We start from the raw sequence: 24,703 nt of genomic DNA, 5'->3' as shown, positions 1-24,703 counted from the left end.
AATGCTCACTGCTGTGCCAGTGGTTAGCTCAGTAGTCATTTACAAATCCTCAGTTCACAAAATTTCTGGAAGATGGTTATCAACCATCTTTAAAGACCAAAATAGATACTGAAATGATAATAGGGGAGAGCACTGGCCTTGACATTTTAGAAGACTTACTTCTAAGAGGAAGCATACATGAAGAAATTTATATAGCTTTTGCCATGGAACCAATGACTAGTGTGAATAACATTCACAAATAGGTCATACTTGGCAAAGTGCCAGTGAATAAAACTAGAGCTATTTTGGAAACTAATTCATGACATATGTCATATAAAAGAGGATGGGGAAAGAACGCTATCATGCTAAGGCTGTATTTTTCTGGTTGAAAACTATCGTAATAAGACTGTTCTTTTCTGGTTGACAATGCAGGTTTAGAATGTAGAACCAGAGCAGAAGCTGATATTGTGCTACTGGTGGATGGCTCATGGAGTATTGGGCGGCCAAATTTTAAAACTGTCAGGAACTTCATTGCCCGTATTGTTGAAGTTTTTGATATTGGTCCTGACAAAGTACAGATTGGTAAGTTGTCACATGTAGGAAGAAAAATGAGGCATACTTGCTGCATGGCCACATAATAACTGAGTAATAATTGCTTTTTCCAGGTCTTGCACAGTATAGTGGAGATCCCAGGACAGAATGGAATCTCAATGCTTACCGAACGAAACAGGCTTTGTTAGAGGCTGTAGCCAACTTACCATACAAAGGAGGCAATACTCTAACAGGTATGTCACGTGTGATGATTTTCTTTAAGCATAAAAAAATGTTCCAATAGCTGACCCTAGTATTGTTCAGTCAACTTGAATTTATCTGTTCACTTCAGTGCATTTGCAATTGAATGGCCCTAGCACATTAGCATGTATTAACAGTGTAGATCTGGATTAAGAGAGAGGAAAGAAGTTTTGAAGAACTGGATGAGTTTGGTTTACACTGAGCATATGAGAAGAAGGAAACATAGTTTCATATGAGGGTTGATGTGAAGACAAGGTGAGCACCTAGAAGGGAGGCTAAAGGGAGTCGTATAGAAGGTCATGCATAGAAGGTAAGATATTAAAGACTTTCAAAGAGCTGAAATAATGTCAGTTGCTAAGTGTAGATGATGAGCTACAACTAGATTGGGTCCTTCCTGAAGAATTAAATCGTGGAATGATGTTGGTGTGAGATCACTGGAATGAATTACTGGCCTTTTCCAGTACGTTGAAACAGTTTATGAAGATAATTATCCTCTTTGTATCATGCTAGGAATGGCCTTGGATTTCATCTTAAAAAACAACTTCAAACAAGATGCAGGCTTAAGGCCCAGAGCTCGCAAAATCGGTGTACTCATTACTGATGGTAAATCTCAAGATGATGTAGTCACCCCTTCAAGAAGACTCAGAGATGAGGGAGTGGAACTTTATGCAATTGGTGAGTATTATATGAAGAGGTGGCCTGTTCCAACTCCCTCCCACCGCTCTGCTAAATGTATAAGGAAGTGGAAACACATTAGTGTTTAGAAGGGTATTCAAAGAATGTGTTTAGGAACTTATGTTTATGGTGTTGTGTTTCATGTCTGTCATTTCTAACAATTTTTGTTTTCATGTCTTCTCTGTAAGGTATTAAAAATGCGGATGAAAATGAATTGAAGCAGATTGCAACAGACCCAGATGACATTCATGCCTACAACGTTGCAGATTTCTCCTTTCTGGCTAGTATTGTTGAAGATGTAACTACAAATCTGTGTAATAGTGTGAAAGGTCCAGGTACATCCCATTTTCAATCTAGTTCATCCTTTTTCCATTTATGTGCTTGAGCTATTAATTTCTTTATATTATGTGGATCTCTGTGTAGCCCAGAGCTGTTTTTTCAGCTGCTAGTGTGAGGAATTTGTTCAGACCACCTAAACTACCCTGCAGGGGTTCTTCTTTTCCTTTTAACAATGACTGTCAAGCCTATCACAGCATGACATGACTGAAAATGCCTGCTTTTTCCCATAGTCAGGAATTATATTGCTGTGTGTCAAATTCTTTGAAGATACTCATCCGACAAGGAAAATTCTAGCAACTCTGCTGTTTTTGAGTATTAATGTATGAAAGCTCAAAAGCAAAGGCTAGCATGGAAGAACAGTAATGTTGGCTAGTGGTTCTGTAGTGAAACACTGGTATCAAAGGTGGGATAAGGACAAAGCTTGTTTGGTTTGCTGAGAGTATGCTGATGGTCTGTGTCTTTACTCAGTTGTTTTAAGAGTTCCTGAGGAAATAGAGAAGTAAGCAAGTGCCTAAAGTATAGAATTGTTTGTGTTTTGCTGTTGTTGTTTCATAAACAATACTTCTCAGGTCTTGTTATATCTCATGTTTCAATTCCAGATGACATAAAATCAATTAATACATTTTTAACTTGTTTCCACTCGTAGGTGATTTGCCACCACCTTCTAACCTAGTTATTTCAGAGGTAACACCTCGTTCTTTCAGGCTGAGATGGAGTCCACCTCCAGAGAGTGTTGATAGATATCGAGTTGAATATTACCCTACCACTGGAGGTCCCCCTAAACAGGTTAGTACTGAATGTTCATCTCTGATATCCATAATAACATGAGACTTCCACATTACATGGAAGTCATTTAGAATGTCATTCTAAAGTCTTTGCTCACTAGAATATGTGTGTGGTGTAACTTGTAAATGAAAAAAGACTTCCAAGGTCAAGAATATCACGCTTCAATAAATGATAAATAAAATACATAAAGTAGGAGCATAGAAATGGCCTTATTAATCATTAATCCAGAAGTAAAATGTGTTTATTAAAAGGAGTTTATTGATATTTCTAGTAATTCTTTTCTGTTCATATTCTATTATAATATAGTGGTTTAAGTAAATCTATAGTTGCATTTTTCTGAGCGTGCTCTCAGGTAGGATTACTGTTCTTTTAACACATTTTCTGGTTAATAAATAAAAAAGACGGTGATATGAGTTGAGATGTAGTGCTTAGCTAACACTGTTTGATGGTACTTTGGAGGATCTGTTTAGACACAGATTCAGCTGTTTAATGTACAGGACCAAACTCATGCTATGATTATTACTTCTTTATATGAATAGCCGGTAAGAGACAACCCTTGACAGAGAATTGGTCTTCATTCTCTTCAAACAGTCAGAGTAGTATTTAGAAGAATGAAGGTATCTCTATGTGTCTAGCTCTGAATGTGTATGCAGCTTTTAAATCTTAAGTCAAATCTGACCTGTGGAGAGTTTGGACTTAGCAAAACATAACCTTAGGATTTTGACTGTGATTTGGGTTGGAGCAGCCATTCCAGTGTACACATACTTTGCAGGTTGACATCCTGCTGGCATTTCTGTTCTGCAAGGTGGTGTTAATGGCATGTGTTGTAACCACCTAGGTTATCCTGAATGTTTAAAATATTTTCCCAAAGAGGTAGCATCTATCAATGTTATTTTATGTTGTTGGGTAATATAGAAGTATATTTAAAGAGTGAAAGCAGTGTGTAAAGTACATGCCTGAGGTATTCCTACTGCTTGCTTTGCAGTAATAATGGCATACTGTAAGGTAAAACATGAGGAAAATTAAGACAACAGGTTTTTTTTAGTTCTGTACCAATGATTTCTAAAGTTTTACAAGGAATTATTTTTTTTAGAGGCATGTTTATGTAAGTTTTTCATACTGTCATTAACATTCCTTCTCTTTTATGTAGTTTTATGTAAGTAGGATGGAAACTACAACAGTATTGAAAGATCTGACACCTGAAACAGAATATATTGTTAACGTGTTTTCTGTGGTAGAAGACGAAAGCAGTGAACCTCTAATCGGCAGGGAAATAACTTGTAAGTTAGAAGTCTAATGTAAATAACATGTTAAGAACAAAATGATATATAGAGAACTGCCCAATAGAACTTATAGCACTATGGGATTTATTTTTAGAGGGAACAAAGTTTTTAATTTTAATGATCAAGTTGTACTGTGATATTCTAGTTTTTGAGATCTTGTCTGGAAGGCTGTAGCAAAGAGAAACAGAAATGTTAATCTCAACTTGCTTCTGGGCTCATAAAGCACAGGTGTAAAGTCATCTTAGACTACTGCAGTATCAACAAATTACAAGGCAGAGTTTCTAAATTTGATCACATACAAATCTATATTCCTTCATTTCCATACTAGTTAATTCCTGTAGTTAGCAGATAGAATAATATTTAGAATTACTTCTATTTTGATTAGATTAACTAAAATCTGTTCAAAACATCACTTCTAAGAAACCATTATGTTTTTACTGTTAGTTGTATGATCAATTTTAGGTAGATTGATGCTGAATGCAGCATAGGATGATTTTCCTGCCTGTTAAGAATATAGTTGTTCGGGTTTCCTTTGACTTCTTTCTTTGTTTTGTATTGGGCTTGTCATAAATCCTGAAAGTAGGTAAATGTTTTATAAAGTCTGTGGTGATTTTTAATATTTATTCAATAATCTGAGAAATACAGAAGAAAGTACATAAAATTCTTTAAGAAGTACAGATCACAGTCATATAATGTTTCTTATTGTGATCTCTGTGAGTTAATATTGCTTTTTAGGATATTCAAGTATTCCAGCGAGACTTGTAACGTAATTTTAGCTGTGTGTATAGCAAATCTCTAGCACAATCAAAATGTGATGGCCATTGCTTCATTCTTAAATTAAACACCACTTAAAGTACCACTATTTTTAGATCACTTTTCTGATACCCATAATGTATCCCGATGCCCTTGTGCAATCTTTTTAGTGGTACTACCAGTGATGTAAAATGTGAAAAGGTAGAAAAAAATGTGAAAAGTGAAAAGGTAGAAAAAAATTAATACTTTTTTTTTTTATATGACAGACCCACTGTCTTCAGTTAGAAACCTGAATGTTTATGACATTGGATCAACTTCCATGAGAGTAAGATGGGAACCTGTCAATGGAGCTACTGGTTACTTGTTAACATATGAGCCTGTGAATGCCACGGTCCCAGCCACAGAGAAAGAGGTAAGAGAATTTGTTTTTGCTTCCTGTGCTCTACCAAAAGAAACTGAAGAGGATTTTCTTGTTATATCATAATAGCCAAAAAGAGACTGATATGTAGTACTCAAAGTGCAGTGAACTTACTGGGATATCATATACAATGACATCAGTCAGGAAGCTGTAAATATCCTGTGAATCTCACAAACAAAATTCCCTTGAAGTTAAATCATTGCTTGCTTTTCTACTTTTGCTATCTTCAGTTTTTAAACATGATGTGTTATTTTTCATGTGCAGATGCGTGTTGGACCATCAGTGAATGAGGTTCAGCTGGTAGACCTCATCCCCAATACTGAGTACACTTTAACAGCTTATGTATTGTTTGGAGATATCACCAGTGACCCACTCACCTCCCAGGAAGTGACATGTATGGACATCTTGATTTTTGCTTTGTTGTTATTGCTTCAGAAGCACTGAATTTTCATTTTATTTCATACAGCAAGTTTTTATGTATTCTGTTTAGTTAAGAAGATCATCTTTTCCATATTTCATGCATCTTTACATCGCTCTTATGTTTCCAAAAGATCTTAAGGGTAATTTCAGTGAAAGATAACTACTATTAAAAAGAGGAAATTTTTTTTTTCCTTCAATAATGACATTCTAGTGTTATAATGTTTTTGGAAAAATGCATTTTTGCTTGCATTTAGAACTGCAGTAAAATACAATTTTAGAGACATTCTCTGAGATGCAGAAAGTGCAAGGGTTTCCCAAATGTTAATAAAATTGGAAATATTAAGTGAGGATAAAAAAACATACCTTACGAAGTGAAAAGTTGATCTAAACATGGCTTACACATTGCTTACCTTTCTTTAAACATCTTTCCTTAAAGATTTCCTATTGCAAGAAGCATGTTTCTGGACATGATGCATTTTGTACTATTATTCTTATGTACTTAAAAATGTTAAGCCCCTAACTGAACATCTGAGGTTATGTTTTTAATCTCTGATAGTTCTGATACTTCAGTATTGTGCCCATAGTTTACAGACATGAAGCTACTTGTTTCTAGCTGTTTTGCTTAATGTTGGGGCAGGATGTTCTACAGCTCTCATCTAATGGCCAGAGCAATTAACTTATAGGAAAATAATTGCCTCAATTTCAGTGCAGTGTATGAAAATAGTTTAATTCCTTCTGGGAATAGCATTTTCACTTACTACTGTCATTATTTTTACAGTACCTCTGCCTGGACCAAGAGGTGTGACAATTAGGGATGTTACTCACAGCAGCATGAATGTCCTTTGGGATCCTGCCCCTGGGAAAGTTCGAAAATACATCATAAGATACAAAATAGCTGATGAAGCTGATGTAAAGGAGGTAATGGGAAGGAATGTTTTTGCAAATGCTTGAAGATGGTTTTATATTGAGGAGCTGAGTTATTAAAATAGTAGTAAAAGTGGTATTACAAGCCTCCATTAAGAACAGAGAACATCAGTTCTTGGTTACTGCTGAAGGAGTATTGATGTCTTGGAATCTGAATCAGCATGAGATTAATTTCTTTATGTACTCCTCTTCACCTTCTTCTTTTAAAGAGAGGAAAAAAATGATTGGAGATTCTTCTGTGCTTTGATAAATGGCCATTGCAGCTCTCTGCTTCAGTGTTACCTTGCCAAGCTGTAAGAACAGCTTGCAATCAGGAGAAAATGATTGTAGATTAAAGGTATGTTAGCCCCTCTGCCCACTGGCAGCTCACATGAGCATTGTTAGGGATATCTTTCTTGCAGTTATATGCAAGCTTTCTGTACCCTCATTTTCAGAATGATGAAAGCAGTGAAAGAATCACAAGCTAGCATTTGAAAGACTGTGCTTCACAAGTTCAGTTAGTAGACAGTGTTCAGTATTCATATGTAGATGTAGGGAGCCAAATGACAAAATTATGTGCAGGATACTTTTCAGTTTTTTCAGTACAAGGGTTCCTACCATGAAATCAAATTCAGAGGCAGAAATAGAAAAATTTGCATTTCTTAAGTTACTGTTTTTATTCATAGATGGAAATTGACAGACTCAAAACCAGCACGACTCTTACTGACCTTTCTTCCCAAAGACTGTATAATGTGAAAGTTGTTGCTGTGTATGATGAAGGGGAGTCTCTACCAATAGTTGCTGAGGCTGTCACTCGTAAGTTTTTGGTTACCCTTCTTTTAGTTATATTTATGTTAATTCTAGTTCTATGTGTTACAATATATTATTATGTTAAGGTGGAGACATAATTTCATCTGTCTGAGAAATACTTTACTTCTAGCATTATTTACAGTATAATAACCCCTGGAAATCTCGGGTGAATTGTGTTTTACTGCAGCTAACAGTGAAGCTGCAGTCTTCAAAGAGGGAACAGAGCAGCATCTGAAGCTACAGTTTTCATGTTAAGATGCTGAAGGGAAAACCATAGAGCTAGAATTAGTGAGAATCTGTGGGTGCAGAGGAAAGGTTTTGTCAGACTCTGCAGTTATTTGAAATCTTGGAAAGTAAGTGGGAAACTGGGACGTGCTAGAGGTTTAAAGAGATATGCTTCTGATACCAGAGTTTTTGTACATGGAATGATAAATCAGGCTGTACTTTTAGAGATGTTATTCAGGGAATCATAAAGGCAGCAGTTCAGTAATGACAAGAGATAGACATGAAAAAGCAGTGTTGCACAGACTACGTATCTGTGTGAGAGAAGTGACAAACTGAAAAGAGCAAGCTGACATCAACACTTTCATCTTGATGTAGTCTTATGAATGCAGTTAAGCAGAACCAGAAATGAGCAGCATTAACTTATCATTGACCTTCACTATGATGTGGAAAAAATAAAAAATATGCTCTGTTTCATTTCTTTTCTTTTTTTTCCTCCCTTTTTCCTATTTATTTATTTATTTACTTATTTGGAAGCTTGGTGTGTTTAAAATTTTGTTTGTTTGCTTTTGTGTGCGCCTGTAGTCTCTAGCTGCTGTTTTATCTGAGTGCATAAAGAAAAAGAGGAAAAAATTAGCCAAAACTTGTGTTTAGTTTAATTCTCTGGGTTTACTTCTTTACTGATTTCTTCTCAGTAGCTGTAACCTTTTTCCTCCTTAACCTACGGTTAACCTCTGTGAATTCTGTCTAATGCAGTTTTGTAATTCAGTCATTACTCGCTTGGCTTAAATAAGAAATTTTAAGGTCTGGGAGAAACTCATGCTGGAATTCCTCCTCTGTATGTGGGAGTTCGTAGTTACTCATTCTAACTACAAAGTGTAAGAGCTTGGACTTCAACTGTTGCAAGTGGGCGTGTGAGTTGTTCTGAGGTCAATAGCACTGTTTGTTTTATCAGGTGATGACCTGGTGTTGTGAAATTATGAAGGGCAATTTACTTAGTGTGGGTGGGCTGGGTTTTACCAAAGCATTTTGTTGTGGTCTTGCTAAGCAAGATTTGAATCTTGTGCATAATTTTCCAAATTCTTTGTGAAATTCTTTGATTTAACCTTATTTTGTAGTTATATTTTTCCTCTTCTTGCAACAGAGCCTGTGCCATCACCAGTCAATCTGAGAATCACAGAGATAACCAAGAACAGTTTCAGAGGAACTTGGGATCATGGAGCTCCAGATGTTTCTCTCTATAGAATAACCTGGGGACCCTCTGGTAGATCAGAAAAAGTGGAGGTAAGAGTAATCACAGTAGATTTTGGGAGCAGTCTCTTATGGGGTATGTTTTAAAATTCAGAAATTTAAATAATAAATGGTCTGTATCTTGCAAGGGGTCCTGTTGTGCCCAATTAAAATTCAGTAAATAGACAAAGAACACACGTTTACAGCTATCTGTAGTGCTGTTACTGCTTTAAAAGTTACTCAGATAGATCCCTTTCTTTGTCTTTTTTCTCTTCTTTATTTCTTGGTTTTTTTTTGTTGTTTTGTTTTGTTTTAAATTCCCCCACAAGAGTATTGTAAATGGAGATGTCAACAGTCTACTCTTTGAAAATCTGAACCCAGATACATTGTATGAAGTCTCAGTTACTGCCATCTATCCTGATGAATCAGAAAGTGATGACTTGATTGGCAGTGAACGGACATGTAAGTAATTAAAGGTTTTCTGCATGTTGTTATTCATAGCATACATATACAGTAATATTGAATGCTCATTCTGTTGTTTTTTTTTTTTTTTTCTAGTACCATTGGTGCCTATTACCACACCAGGTAAGAATCTGAATTTCCAGGTATGGTATTTTGAAAGAAAACTCACAGATACCTTTTTCTAAACTGAGGAGAATGTTGACATTAAAATCTGAGATCATTTAATGAATAGCATTGTGTATTTGGAAGAATACTAAACACTAGATTACCACATGTTTATTATCTTACAAACAATGCAGTTTATGTTGTCTTGGTCTTAATATATTCTGCTCTTGGTCTGGCAGTCATGCAGAACTTGGAAGTATGATGTGTTCGTCCTTGCTTTTTGCTTGAATTATGTGTTGATTCTTTGCTACCTTTCTCAGCCCCAAAGAGTGGCCCACGAAATCTTCAGGTGTACAATGCAACCTCACACAGTTTGACTGTAAAGTGGGATCCTGCCAGTGGTCGAGTGCAGAGATACAAGATCATTTACCAGCCTATCAATGGAGATAGCCCAGAACAGTCGGTAAGTAATTTTGGAGTCCTGTCATTATCTTAAGGGGTAGTTCTACAAATTGCTCACTTAGAATAATCTATTTACAAAGCATTGCTGTTAATAACATTTTAGATGAGAATGTAATTTTAGTAATTAAGTATATAGTCTCACACTTTTCTTTCTCTGCTTTCTAATCCAAGGAAGAATATTCTTTAGAGAGCAACAGTTTTGGATACAGCATTTTTTTTTGTGTGTGTGCGAAATCAAATAATTTTCAGCTTTAGCTATGTAGGTTGATCCAAAAATATCGCCTCCTATTTATTTCCATTGAGATTGCAACAGGTAGAAAGAGCACAATAAAATTATTTGATAGAGAAAATTCTCAGCTACAAAAGACTATTTTTCAACAGTCACCACCATTAGTTATGCATTTTCTCCAGGGATGAACAAGAGCTTGCATGCTGTGCTTGTGAAAATCTCCACAAGCAGAGGGGACCTACTGTTGTTGCCACTGCTGAAACACATCACCACTGTCTCTTTGTACTCAAATACACTGTTTGGTCCCCATAAACATTCAGAAAGTGCTGATGAATGTTAATGGCTGCCATTTTTTCCCACTTGGAGGAATTCAATGACAGAACTTTGCTTCATATGCACTTCCATGTAAGACACTATTTTGTCAGACTGCCCCTCTGCTGCCATCTGTCACAGCGCAACAACATGTAATGGAATATTGGTGGGAACATTCAGCCTCTACTGCCATATTACCAGTATTTGCCTCTGACCTCATGGGCCAACGTAATAAAATATAGGACACTACTTTCAAAACACTAATCAGCACATACAAGTCACAGATACGTAATTATTTGAAAAGGGCAACAAAACTGCTGAGGGGTCTGGAGCACAAGTCTTATGAGGAGCGGCTGAGGGAGCTGGGATTGTTTAGTCTGGAGAAGAGGAGGCTCAGAGGAGACCTTATTGCACTCTACCACTTCCTGAAGGGGGGTTGTGGTGAGGAGGGGGTGGGCCCCTTCTTCCTGATAAATAATGACAGGACGAGAGGGAATGGCCACAAGTTGCGCCGGGGAAGATTTAGATTAGACCTGAGGAAGCATTTCTTTTCTGAAAGAGTGGTCAGGCACTGGAATGGCCTGCCTAGGGAGGTGGTTGAGGCACCGTCCCTAGCGCTGTTCAAGAAGCGTTTAGATGAGGTGCTAAGGGATTTGATTTAGTAGTTGAGTAGGGATAGTGATAGGAGGATGGTTGGACTAGATGATCTTATAGGTCCTTTCCAACCTAATGTATCTATGAATCTATGAATTATCCCAACAGTCAACAATATAAACTACCATGGCTACCTCCATAGTCTTGCCTTTCATGCACTATTGAACAACAGAATTGTGTGGTATTTTCACTTACCATGCTGGCAATAGCATAATTTTTAAGAAATTGTAACTGAAAAAATGAATCCATGGGAAACATGCTGAAGGAGAGTTTAAAGTATTTTACTGTCTTTTAATATAGTCAAGCAGCTGTAATGAAAGGGAAAGCCAGAACCGTATCATCAGCCAACTTCTCCTGCATCATCAGCAAGAACTGTGCTGATTACCTGTGGTCCAAGAAACACAGCTTGGGAATGTTAATTCATTCAGCCTGTTTATCAGAATCAGCTGCTACTTAAAGATGCCCTATTCTGCACTGGGAGGTTGTTGTGGTTACTGCCACATGACTCATCGTCTCGGATGAAAACCATGTGCATTTAGCTTGTTCCTGCAGTTGGAGATCACCATGTTCAGAAGCATATCTAGGATTGTTTTGAATCAGTTGTATACTTACATGCCCATTTCTACCCTTTTCTGAAAAAATTGTGTTTTATTTGAAGTAATTAAGCAATTAAATGAGCTGAGGATTTGAATGGTAGTGGGAAATCATTAAAATAAGGAAAAGCAGCAAGATTAATTAATATCAATACTTGCTGCTACTGAAGTGGAGAAAAAGGGCATTCTGTGAAAATTTGAGCTGTGACAAAGAATAGACTTAATTTTAATGACTTAATTATTCACAACTGGATAGCGTCCAGCAGTGGCAGCTGGAGAAAACACCTCCTTCTGAGGAATGCATGCAGAACATTCTTGCTCTCTTCATAGCATGTTAGTGCCTGTCTGCAAATAATTGTCAGTCATATGATAGTAATTACTTGTCTGCTTTTTTTGGTCACTGTGAAATTTGATTAAACTGCTGTTGCTGTAGCACTGTCCCACTGAAATACTCAAAATTGAATTTCTAGAAGCTCTTTATTGTTTTTTTAAGACTTGTCTGACGTCTGATGTCCTTGGCATCAGGGGAGACCACAGGTGATTTGAATACAACTGCAAAAAATATGTACTAAACTGCAGAGACCATCACGATTGCCTAGAGACAGATTTTGAAAGGCAAATAGATGCCAAAATATGAAGGGAGCCACAATGGGAGGCTGAAAGCATTTATGGTTTGAAATGAGTTTTGGACAATTGAGTAGAAATAAAAAGTTTATTTAATTTATCTAATTAATTCTAATTAAGTTAATGTGTAATTGCGGTGACTTGCAAGTTTGGAGACCTTAAAGAATACTGGTTTTATAGCACCAGACTCTGTCTCTATTTGCTAAGATAAATATGACAGTGTTTGAAAATGTTTTTCAGTGCTTACTGTTAGCTTCAGTCACAAGAGGATTAGACTATATCATATATCACAGTGTTTTCCACTCAACCTTGAATGATTACTGTTAGCTATAATGGTAAGCATACAAAAGTAGCATAAAAAGTGTTTTAATCTTTTTCTTTTGTTTTGCTTCAGACCATGGTTGGTGGGAGGCAGAACAGTGTAGTAATACAGAAACTGCAGCCTGACACACCATATGCTATTACTGTGTCATCAATGTATGTGGATGGTGAAGGGGGTCGAATGACAGGACGAGGCAGAACCAGTAAGTAACATGTGATCTTGTTAGATATGAAACAAATGTGACATACTGCTTTTCAAATCAGCCAATAAAATGTCAGTGTGGTGAAACTCATCAAGTTTATTTGTTTTTTGCCCTTTGGTGGATTTCTATGATTGTTTCGTCCTATTATAGAAAGCACTGAGTGATTTGCTACCAGCACTTTGGGTATAAAAAACAAAGCACTATTTTTTAAATTACTTAATTGGATAAGTAATTGTATATTAATTAATGAAATTACTTATTACTTTGTACCTAGTTTATTTTTGAAATTGTTGTGGAACGTCAAATGTAGCAACACGTTTGGAGAAAAATTGGGAAAACAATCCTAATAAATGTATATTTCTAAAATAATATCCAGAAATAAACTTTTCTTACTATAATTTTCTTTAAATAGTTATCCTGGAGAAGGGAAGGCTGCGGGGAGGCCTTGCTGCAGCCTTGCAGTATTTAAAGGGAGTTTATAGACATGAGGAAAAATACCTTTCTACGTGGGTAGATAATGATAAGGCCAAGGGAGTGTGGTTTAAAACTACAGAAAGGGAGATTTAGAGAGAGGTTGTAGATGCCTCATCCCTGGAAGTATTTAAGGTCAAGCTGGTTGGAGCTCTAGACAATCTGATCTAGTATTTGATCTAGTGGTTAGCTAGCCTGCCTGTGGCAGGAGGGTTGGAACTTGATGATTCTTGAGGTTCCTTCCAACACAATTCATTCCATGATTCTATGATCTATGCTTTTTTTTTTTTTTTTTGAGTCTCATATATTAAGATTAATGAAGAAAACATTTGACATGAACTAGTAAACCTGCTATTTTTTTAAATTTCCTAATGAGACATTGCATGGACATGATATGATAGCATAGAGTAAGAGAATTTGGCCTCACATTTATGATTTATTTCTCTTTTTCAGAACCTCTCACTACTGTGAAGAACATGCTAGTTTACGACCCAACCACAAGTACTCTGAATGTTCGATGGGATCATGCAGAAGGAAATCCTCGCCAGTACAAAGTGTTTTATGGACCCACAGCTGGAGATGCAGAAGAAATGGTAAATCCTTCTTGCTCACTGTCTCAAATAAATTGCAATTGATGGTGGTAGTGAGGGAAATGCTATAGAATGAGCTTGGTCTTATTTGTCTAAACACTGGCTTTTCTATTTGTAGCTACTCTGGAGCAAATGCAGAGCACCTCTGTGAAAGACATTTACTCCAGTACTGATGTTGGATTTTACATAGTTGACCTTCAGTGATTAGTTCTTAGCACACAGATTTTATACTACACAGCTTTTTGTTTGGTAATTCTTAGGGCAATATGCATGACCATAATGCTGGTTTGAAGATGTACAGACCTTATTTCTGTCCATTTTTACTGCTGTGGCAGTAGGCAGACATCTGGGACAGTATTTGTGAGAGTAGAAAAATGCATGTGGGATCTCTCTAATCTTCTAAGATTACTTCATTCCTAATGAGCTAAATCAGTCTTTGAAATGGAAGTTGATCCCATGTTGCAGACTGGAAAAATATTATTCTTTCCACATCTGTGCAATTTAATGTGCCTGTTAAATAAAGTGTATGTGAATTTACCAGTATTTAATGAGCATCTAGAAAGCTACTGATAAAAAGTATCCCTTAAATGCTTAAAATAGAGTTTTACTTGCAGAGTTGCTCATTACTTTCTGTCATTATGTTGCTGTGGTGTTATGTAATGTTTATTTGTTTGATTTCAAAAGTGACAATGACTCAGAGCTACTAGATAGTAGTTATTAAAAATATTTCTGTAGGTCTTGTTACTGATAATAGAACAGGATCAGAAGTGAGTCAGCTGTAAGAAATTGTACAGGAGTGCGCAAGACTTGAATCTTCTTGAAGGCCAATTCTAGAGGATACCATGAAATTTATTGTTTCAAGTTTCAACATTTTTTTTCTGTTATAAAGATTTTGTCACATCTAGTTTAGAAATGAGATGAGGTGAACAGTGTGTTATTTAAAGTAAGACAAATAGCAACCTGCCATTCTGGATTGTGAGGTTACTGCTATGTTCAGTGATGTGATAAACAAAATTTGTATTTTATCATCTCTTGGATTAAATCAGAACTAATTTGATATTATTGGCTGGCCAGAGTGAAATGCGATATGTGTTCTCTTGTGTGGTAGTAATGATCTAAACATAAGTATTAGTAGTAAGGGAGATAAAAAAAAATGAACTTTTTTCATTTCCATTTCCAACTTTCTTTTTAAATTTGTAGACCACAGTGCCAGGAAATACAAACTATGTTATCCTCAGAAATCTTGAGCCCAACACACCTTACACTGTAACTGTGGTTCCAGTTTTCCCAGAAGGAGATGGTGGGCGTACATCTGATACTGGGAGAACTTGTAAGTAAAATAGTCTTTTTAAATAAAATGTTGGATTGCTTGTGTGTATGTGTGGCTCAAATCATTAGAAATTGAGTAATTCTCATTAAGTTATATAAATTATAGAAATGTAATTTTCCTAAGGTCAAATTCTGTTCGTGTGCATAGCTTATGATTGTAGCTCTGTAACTTATTTGTTTTCTTTGCTTATTTGAATGGAGACTTTCAGTTCATTTATCTCAGGCAAACTCTACTGTTATTTTGTGAAGGTAACTTATAGTTTACTTACACACAATGGCAATATTTTAATTCTAGTGCCAATAGCGGCCCTGCCTGGCAGGGATGCTGAGATTCTTAGATCTGTAGATGTTTGGCTGATACACTTCTCAGCTTATTTTGAGCATGACTGAAAATTCAAGTAGAACTAGAATGTATGTAAGAAGGCTTCTTAAACTTAATTTTAATTATCCTTGATCTAGTGGAGAGAGGAACACCAAGAAATATTCAAGTTTACAATCCCACACCAAACAGCATGAATGTCCGATGGGAACCTGCTCCAGGTCCTGTACAGCAATACAGAGTTAATTACTCTCCATTGTCTGGCCCAAGACCATCAGAATCTGTAAGTAATCTAGTTCTTATAATATTTTTTGAAAGTATGCTGAAAATACTGCTTCCTTCAATGAGTGTAGAAAAATAACAATAAACTATTGAATTTAGAACAATGGTCTGCCTAGGAAGGTCTCTGCTGAAAACACTGTGCCTATAGGATTTAAGTGTATTGTAAATGAAAACTTGCATTGATGAAAATAAATAAATAAGAGATAAGATTCTCCCACTTGAGTATTGAGAATTGAATATTCTATTTTACTGCAGGTAATGGTGAGCTAAGACAATCTCTAATGCTAATGTCAGGAAGCAACAGCAAATATTTCTTAGGAAATGTTTAATAAGGAAAGTGTAAGCCAAATTTTGCTACTCTACATCTGTATATATAACAGCATATTACTTCACACCTGAGTGGGAGCCTGTCAATAGGGTACTACCTATTAGTACCTACCAACCCCCTCTCCCAGTTGCAGAATGAATGTTCCTCATGCATTTATCTTTTATTTTATTTTATTTTATTTTATTTTATTTTATTTTATTTTATTTTCCCTGTAGTACCCTCTTTTGAATTTTTATCAATATTATTTGGTTATTTAAAACTTATATTATTGTAATTGAAAAAATACACAGTTCCTGAATTTTCTACATTTTGTTTAAATTGCTCATTTTAAAGGACATGGTATAAATTGAACATTTTTATATGGGTGCTTTCTGTTTCTGTTTTAGATTGTGGTACCGGCCAACACTCGTGATGTGATGCTGGAACGCTTAACTCCTGACACTGCTTACTCAATAAATGTTATAGCTCTATATGCTGATGGAGAAGGAAATCCAAGCCAAGCACAGGGAAGAACATGTAAGCGCCAGCACTTCTTTTGTGAAATCTATGTCAAGATTAATATGTGAGGAATTTATAACATTGATTCTAATCACAAATTGTGTAAACCATTCAGTGCTATTCAGAAGTAAACGGATCTGAATTATGGCCTCTAGGGAGGCTTTCTGGTATATTGTCTAGAAACTGGGGTGCATGCATAATCACCAAATTCATTTTCACTGGTGAAAGAAGACTAATTTGAATATATATGTTTAAGAGTTTAAAAATTGTTCTCTAAAATGTGATTACTGGTAAATATCAATTTATCTTCCAGAAAAAAGGAACACAGTAAGATGGATAGAAAAAAATGTGCTTTGTCTTCCCTGTTGTACTCAAAAATTTTACACATCAGCCTTCAAAATGTTGTGCTGAAAAAGCCTAAACACCAAAACCTCTGTGTGACAACTTAAGTTCCTTATGCTCGGCTCATTTCAAATTAATTCCAGAATTGAAATGGACAAGAACTGCTTATGGCATTCATGCGCTGATATTCGTTTACTGCTTTCTCTTTTAAATCCCTATATTCATCTAAACATTTTGATGCGACAGGCCTTGGTTATACCATCTGTATTTTCATTTTTTAGTGCCTCGCAGTGGGCCAAGGAATGTGAGAGTGTTTGATGAGACAACAAATAGTCTTTCTGTACAATGGGACCATGCTGATGGGCCAGTCCAACAGTACAGAATCATTTATTCACCCACTGTGGGAGATCCTATTGATGAATATGTAAGTGCTGTAATCTTTTATAAGCACCGGTATGTTCTCAGTTGATCGTTTAGGCTACAGAAAAACAAAAACACCTGTTTTACTTGTAGTGCACTTTGGATATTTTGCGGGTTCTTTGGTCATTGTTGCTAATGATGAAAAGCCAATGTTTGTATAAAATTATTTACTTTCCACGAAGTTGAAGAAAAAAAACCACAACAGTTTATTTAACCAACTTCCGTGTAAAAACTGTCGAAGATGTGAATCACGTCATTAATCAGAGGATTCTGAGCAGAGCCTGCTTCCTGACATTGAGTTCAGGCAGTGTTCTACTGTAAATAGCCTTCATACTCTGTTATATCATATGTTACTTCATAACTCTATTCGTTATGAAGTCAGTGTGCTAAGATACAGAATAAACATAAGTCTGCATTTTATTAATTAAAAAAGCATTGGCAAGGTTTGGTAAGATTGCAGTGGTAACTTTCATTCAGCATCTATCTTGCTATGGGTCGTGTTTGTGTTTAATTTCCCGCAGCTTAATGATAGCACGGGTAAATCTGGTATATGTAAAATTATCTGAGTGTTAATAACAAAGCCAAGGCAAGATCCTATAGAGGTCAATGATGGAATTCCTGCTGACTGCCACCAGCCAAAATGTAACATAGATAGATTTTAGACAGTTCTCTCTATATGCTCTAGCTGATTATATGTTATACAGAGCACGCTGAAAATTCATTGGTAGAGAATTCCCTGTTGGACTTATTAGTCAGAACACAACTGACTATGAATATGCATCTTTTCTGAAGAAAATATTGGGCATTTCATAAAAATAGCAAGTCTTGAACAACTGAATTATCTTTCAAGTAAAAATTGAAGATGTTGATTGGGACATGCTACTGAGATATCTCAAGTCAATTTATACAGTTCCAGTGCTTTATCGTCATTTTATGAAGCAGAGTCACTTATTGGATTATGCCTGCCTTTTGAATGGAATGAAACAAAAGTGCACATCTGCACCAGGAAGTTGAAGAGATTGAGAGTTGCGTGAAAAAGCAAGTTTTTACATTGCTGAATATTCAGAGCTTCTTTCCCAGACCAGCTTTTGTTCCTCCTAAGAAAATGGTATCCATGAGGATAATGAAGAGTTATAACTAAAACTAATGAGTAGTGTGACTGGATTTGTCTTCCTTCCTCATTTTAGGAGCACTTTCTTCTCTTTTTGTATCTCCAAACACATCTCTGACTTTCCCTTTCTGTAAGGGAACAGTGCTGAAATTTGGGGGAGGAAATGCAGCATCTCAGTCTAATCATAGAAGTGTAGGAGTACTATAGAGGTTGGAAAAGACCTTCAAGATCATCAGTTTAACCATCAACCTTACTTACTGAGTCCCATAACTAAGCCATGTCTCTTGTAAGGGTATGGACTGAAGGGTCAATTTGTTTTATATTTTTACGTTGGTCACAATGCTTTATATTTTAAAGTAAAAATGACTAGTATTTGTTCGTAGGCTATAACTCTTGAAATATCCTGAATGGCTTTGTCTGCAGTGAACATCAAAAATAGCGCTGTATCAGAACTAATTTTTAGTTCTAGTTACTGTCATAACTGATCAGTTACAATACTGTGAGTTTGTTAGCATGTTTCTTTTATATGTTGTAGACAACAGTTCCTGGCATAAGAAACAATGTCATACTACAACCACTGCAATCAGATACACCATATAAAATAACTGTTGTGGCTGTGTATGAAGATGGAGATGGTGGACAGTTGACTGGAAATGGAAGAACTGGTAATTTGTTTTCATATAAAATATTCTTTAAAAATGTAGGATATAGATTTCTTGAGCACTGCAACTTTGTTAAGGTCTCATTATGTTGATGGCTTCTCTGATGTTATTATTTCCTTACAGAGTTACAATATAAGTTTCTAGAGGTTCAAAAACAGTCACTAGTCTATTAAATTGGAGTGGTTTTCTTTGTTTTCAGTTGGCCTGCTTCCTCCTCAAAATATATATATAACTGATGAATGGTATACACGATTTAGAGTTTCTTGGGATCCTTCACCATCCCCCGTTCTTGGCTATAAAATTGTATACAAGCCTGTGGGTAAGAAAACTCATTCATTCCGAGTAGAGCACTTTCAAAATAGTGAGTAGATAACGGGAGAATAGAAATCATATGGATTATGAAATGTTTGTGTTTAAAGATTTATTTCTTTCCTTTATTAACTCATTTTGATGGAAGCTTAACTCTTATTATCAGCATTTTGTAAGAAGCACTACCAAGTACACTGTTTCATACATTCACTTAAAGAGACTCAATTGTGTTGATGTTTACTACAGAATCTAACCAGTGATTAGATGAAGTCACTTGAAAAACCAGACTTGTTTTTTCTGTCTTTTGTATCACTTGTCCTTTCGAGAATGTGAACTGGTATACATGAGATGAGTACTGGAGGAATAATTAGGTTCTAAGATTCGTGTTTTGTAAATTCATGTTTTGTTGAAGGAAATGAGATTAATGCTTAATGACGTGTTAAAAGAGACATAATTTTGTAGCTCACTTGCTTTTCTCTCTGCATTTTCTTGATGCTTCCTTTCAATTCAAGGTTCAAATGAGCCCATGGAGGTTTTTGTGGGGGAAGTGACATCCTACACCTTGCATAATCTGTCTCCCAGTACTACTTATGATGTGAATGTTTATGCGCAGTATGACTCTGGAATGAGCATACCTTTGACAGATCAAGGCACTACATGTAAGTCAGAATAATTTTACTGTGGTCACACTAGATACTTTTATTGGTCTGAGGTAACGTAGATAAGACAGTATTTTTTGGCTAGTGTCAGAAGGTTTGAATATCCTCTTATAGAGAATACTTTGCACTTGGCCATGATGTAGTTTCTAGAAACGCTATGCTGCAGAACAGTAATGGAAATATAATTTTAAGTAATGATTTGACAATATAAATTTTCTAGCCTGCTTCCTCAAATTTTATTAGCTATAGTTGGGTTCAGTCCGTAACTATCTCGAGGATGCTACAGAATTTAATCATGCTAAGCACATTCAGACTTCTTGCTAGTCTGTCTTTGTTTCATAGGGAGGTCCAGGAACTGAAACTTCACCTTTTCAGAAGAAGATAATTTGTCAATGCCCTCAATTAAAAAACTTCTTAAAGTTTCTTCAGTTAACAAGAATTAATTATCCTGAGTTTTGTTGACAGTTAATTCTTTTCATATTGCCATATATGAGTCAGATTCTGATATGTTGAAATTTTTTACTGTGCAAAGAACTCCACTTGTGTGAAAAATGTTAAAATGAACTGTTTCCCAAAATCAGAAGGTTATCAGCCTTTGAATCTTTGTAAATTACTAGGCCAGTACCTATAGGGCATGTGTGAATATGAAGAAATTTGTCTGGAACTACTCTTCCCTTCTGTAAAACTTAAATATCTATCTATCTATCTATCTATCTATCTATCTATCTATCTATCTATCTATCTATCTATCTATCTATCTATCTAGGTTGTGTAGCAGCGCTGCTAGTAAACATTCAGTTGTGATGTAGTTCTTTTAACATCTGTGGTGTACTGCTTTCCAAATAAGAATTTTTCTCTTTCTCTGCTCACAGTGTACTTGAATGTCACTGACCTAACAACTTACAAAATCGGCTGGGATACTTTCTGTATTCGATGGTCAGCTCACCGATCAGCAACTTCCTACAGACTAAAGCTGAACCCAGCTGATGGTAAATTAATTTTTACATTTTCTGAAATATAACTGCTTTATTTAGGTGGCAGGAGCACCTTATCTGGGATGGTGGAAAGCCTCTGCTATCAGTCATTCTGCATTTGATTGCACTTTGAAGATCTGAACATATGTTGTAGAGGTGAAAAAGCTGCAAAGTGAACTACTACTACTGCTTACTGTCAAGTTAACTTTAATTAGCGGAGATTTGCTAGTTACTGGAGTTTTACGCACACACTGCTTTTCTGAAAGCTCCAGGGTTCATAATTAGAGCCTAATCTTTGTCTAGAAGGCTTTTATGGGAGAAGAATAAGACTGCTATCCAGCCTATCCTAACTTCCTCTCAAAAAGTCTCTAATTTCTATGCCTGTACGCATATTAAAAGGGAAATAGTGGGTTCTAAATTTTATTCCATTGGGCTTTGTTTTTACAGGATCCAGAGGACAGGAAATTACAGTACGTGGATCAGAAACAAGCCATTGTTTTACTGGCCTCTCACCAGACACAGAATACAATGCAACTGTCTTTGTTCAGACCCCTAACCTTGAGGGTCCTCCAGTCTCTGTGAGGGAACATACAGGTAGGTAATAGATACTGTGAACCGTATATATAATACAGAACTTGTTTCAGTGATAGAGCTTGTCTTCTTTCTAAATGTCTTTCAATACTACTTTTAACTGTTCTTTCCTCTTTCTGTCAGTGTAACATCAACTGGAGTTTGAAAGGAAGTTTTGTAACACTAGAAAGTTTAGATAGTGAAAAAAAGATTTTAATCTTTCTGTGGTAATATAATACATAATGTGGAGTTTTACTCAAATGAAATAATTTATGTTAAGCCAATTTTTATTTTATTTTATTTCAGTCCTCAAACCTACAGAGGCACCAACTCCACCACCTACACCTCCTCCACCTCCCACAATCCCTCCAGCTCGGGATGGTATGTTTATTTGTAGATCTATGCAGTATTTTTACATTGTTGCTGCACTAGCACAGTCATTTAGGGTCTGAAGTTTGTAATCAATTTCTTAGTTGCTTCTATTTGCTTTACTGGACTCTGAAATTTCCTGGTTTAGAATGGAAAGATGTATACACTTGGGAAAAAGGATCAAGATAGAGCTATAGCTCTATGACAAATCTGTAAGCCTAGCCCTCAGTGGACTTTCTATAAAAGCTGTTCAGAAAAAAATGTCATTTAAGAAATTTGCATTTGATTGTTGAGCTATTCATTTCTTGCACCTTTTTTTGAGAATTTTTAATAAATGTTTTTGTGTTAAATATAAAACACTTGCCATTTGACTGTGTGGTAGTAAAAGTTTGTTAAATACTTGCCTTTCTTGCATTTTAAATATTTGAAGTAATGCTCTTTACTTCATAGTGCTATGAATGGTGTATTTCAAGTGTTCCTTTTCTTGGTTTTTCAGTATGCAGGGGGGCCAAAGCAGACATAGTGTTTTTGACTGATGCTTCCTGGAGTATTGGTGATGATAACTTCAACAAAGTAGTAAAGTTTGTTTTTAATACAGTAGGAGCCTTTGACTTGATTAATCCTGCTGGAATCCAGGTAGGTTAGTTACTTCTATTGAGTAAATTTTAGAAGCAGGCTGAAGTCGTTTGTACAATGTGTATCTGTGTGTGTGTATAAATATATATGAAGTATATGGGATTTTCTGTAGACACTAAGGGAATCTAGTTGTTATACTGCTGTGAGGACAGTCTGAGTGTTGAGTGGGGATTATGTTATAATTTTTCAGTTCAAGAGTACTGAAAGAGTAAGCAGTAATAGCTAAGAGGAATAGACCTCCAAGATTCCTTTGCTGATTATTATTGTCAGACATTTTGTGTCAGCATTCTTACTTAACTGTTACTCATTTTTTCTACATATGTGAAGCTGGATGAGATTGCTGCTAGGGTCCAATAAATACCACTCTTTAGCTGCAAAGTTTCCTACAAATGAACTGTTGAACAATTATCTTTTTTTCTGTGGATTGTTGTGAGTTTCCAGTCTAAAGCTGATTAAGACCTGATACAAGAGGCAGAGATATGTAACTGCTAACATTTAGCAAAATGAGAAAGTCACATGGCTCTTGAATTAGTTGCAACGATCTCTGGTTTTGAATGATGTATTGATTAATAATTAATTTATTGTTATTAATTTTAAAAGAGCAGTTTATTTCAATAAGTATTAATGTATATGTACAGATAGTTGTTCAGCACTGAATTAGTTTGATACCTTAATATTGCAAATATACAGAATGAATAAGAAGAATATTAAATATATACATATTTAAATTTAAAAGTGCTTTAAGAATAAACATATGGTGATTATATTCTACTTCTTAAGACAAGAGATACACAATTTTGTGTATGTCCAAGTTGATTAGCATTCTGTCACCAGGTTCTTTTTGTTTTCTTAAAAATAAATGGAGATTTTTTAGACAATACGTATCTGCTCATAAGCAGAGAGGAGATATTATAAAGCTGGCATGATAGTAATAACAAACACTTGATCATCCATATTTAGAAGTATGTCATACTTTATGCATAAAGGAAATAAGGATATTGTGTGTGTACATTGCTATACAGTATCTGTTTATGTAAATATGTATGTGTGTGCATAACCATATGTATGTGGGAAAAGTTTTTCAGTTATTTAATGCTTACTAATATACCACAATGCGTATTTCAGTTGAGTCTGAACTTCAGATAAATGACTGAACACAATGGTGTATTCCCACTCAGGTTTCATTCGTGCAATACAGTGATGAAGCAAAATCTGAGTTTAAACTGAATACATTTGATGACAAGGCTCAAGCCCTGGGAGCTCTTCAAAATGTTCAGTACAGAGGAGGAAACACACGGACAGGTAATTCTGAGCAATAAGTTTTTTGTAAGATAAATTGCCTAATTATCCTGATATCTTATGAACAAAGGATTAGGGTTTTTTCTGTTTTTCTGTTTTAGTTGGGTGGTGTCCCTCTGTCAAAGTAAAGGAAGGGATTTCTTCAGTGGATAATCTGGCTGACTCATTTGTTGTACACTTTGCAGGCAAAGCCCTAACATTTATCAAAGAAAAGGTTTTGACTTGGGAGAGCGGCATGAGGCGAGGTGTTCCCAAGGTACTTGTTGTTGTAACAGATGGTCGATCACAGGATGAGGTGAGGAAAGCAGCAACAGTCATACAGCACTCTGGTAAGTGATTTATAGTACCTAGCTATTTCATTTCCTTAATAGGTTACCAATGCACTTTATAAGTGGCGCTTCAGTTGTCTTTGAATTCTTTAGCTACCCATTTATGGATTCAGAAATTTATTCTGATTGTTTAGAATGACACAGTATTTAAAGTATTAAAGAATTTAGACTTTCAGGGCCAGATTTAATTTTTCTTTCCCTATCCTCTCCTCTATGGGAGAATATAGCTTCCAAGGGCTTCCAAGGAACTTCTCATGCATACTATTTTATAAAGCTGACTTCTTTCTCCTTGCTTCGTGGATGCCAGACATCATTATGGAGAATATTCCCATCCTGGTGCTTTTGCTAAGTTGGGCTTGGCTTTTTGAACTTGGTTTCCTTGACAGAAACTACAGGAGCTTGTGGGAAAGGAAGTGCTTTTTCTGGAGCTAGATCTGAACTGGCTTTTTCATTGCCTTTTGAGCAGAGAAACCTTGCACTCCTTCTTTAGACTGTTGAGAGTGCCAAATGTGTGACTAAGCATGTACTCTTTCTCCTGCTCTCATCAGCTTCTACTGAACCTGCCTAAAGTCTTGCATTTCATAGCATGAACAACCAGGAATGCGGTTTCCTGAGTAAGAAGATGTGTTTC

At 35.9% G+C, this 24,703-nt stretch overlaps 1 protein-coding gene across 6 annotated transcripts in view; it reads left to right on the top strand.

Annotated features, from left to right (window-relative positions):
* The window catches only part of COL12A1 (collagen type XII alpha 1 chain), a 99,227-nt gene that overhangs the window by 41,857 nt on the left and 32,667 nt on the right, over window positions 1–24,703 (top strand). For all 6 annotated transcript variants that reach the window (XR_010621884.1, XM_065730908.1, XM_065730912.1 and 3 more), the window contains 29 exons: window positions 412–561; window positions 645–764; window positions 1,282–1,446; window positions 1,635–1,781; window positions 2,432–2,571; window positions 3,722–3,851; window positions 4,874–5,019; window positions 5,290–5,419; window positions 6,224–6,363; window positions 7,035–7,164; window positions 8,525–8,664; window positions 8,940–9,072; window positions 9,169–9,195; window positions 9,498–9,640; window positions 12,446–12,575; window positions 13,500–13,639; window positions 14,837–14,966; window positions 15,425–15,567; window positions 16,281–16,410; window positions 17,016–17,158; window positions 18,801–18,930; window positions 19,127–19,246; window positions 19,749–19,895; window positions 20,768–20,884; window positions 21,317–21,463; window positions 21,746–21,820; window positions 22,305–22,444; window positions 23,623–23,746; window positions 23,929–24,072. Coding sequence is in view for 5 of the 6 variants with exons in the window: in XM_065730908.1 (XP_065586980.1) it covers window positions 412–561; window positions 645–764; window positions 1,282–1,446; window positions 1,635–1,781; window positions 2,432–2,571; window positions 3,722–3,851; window positions 4,874–5,019; window positions 5,290–5,419; window positions 6,224–6,363; window positions 7,035–7,164; window positions 8,525–8,664; window positions 8,940–9,072; window positions 9,169–9,195; window positions 9,498–9,640; window positions 12,446–12,575; window positions 13,500–13,639; window positions 14,837–14,966; window positions 15,425–15,567; window positions 16,281–16,410; window positions 17,016–17,158; window positions 18,801–18,930; window positions 19,127–19,246; window positions 19,749–19,895; window positions 20,768–20,884; window positions 21,317–21,463; window positions 21,746–21,820; window positions 22,305–22,444; window positions 23,623–23,746; window positions 23,929–24,072 (3,801 nt within the window). In the remaining variant the exon portion in view is untranslated. The remainder of the gene's footprint in view (window positions 1–411; window positions 562–644; window positions 765–1,281; window positions 1,447–1,634; window positions 1,782–2,431; window positions 2,572–3,721; window positions 3,852–4,873; window positions 5,020–5,289; window positions 5,420–6,223; window positions 6,364–7,034; window positions 7,165–8,524; window positions 8,665–8,939; window positions 9,073–9,168; window positions 9,196–9,497; window positions 9,641–12,445; window positions 12,576–13,499; window positions 13,640–14,836; window positions 14,967–15,424; window positions 15,568–16,280; window positions 16,411–17,015; window positions 17,159–18,800; window positions 18,931–19,126; window positions 19,247–19,748; window positions 19,896–20,767; window positions 20,885–21,316; window positions 21,464–21,745; window positions 21,821–22,304; window positions 22,445–23,622; window positions 23,747–23,928; window positions 24,073–24,703) is intronic.

This window comes from Cyrtonyx montezumae, unplaced genomic scaffold, assembly GCF_038088225.1.
Source record: "Cyrtonyx montezumae isolate F1298 unplaced genomic scaffold, pur_monq_1.0 scaffold_13, whole genome shotgun sequence".
In the NCBI taxonomy this organism is placed as follows: domain Eukaryota; kingdom Metazoa; phylum Chordata; class Aves; order Galliformes; family Odontophoridae; genus Cyrtonyx; species Cyrtonyx montezumae.
Note: the sequence above shows the minus strand (reverse complement) of the source record. Positions and strands in the feature narration are given on the sequence as shown.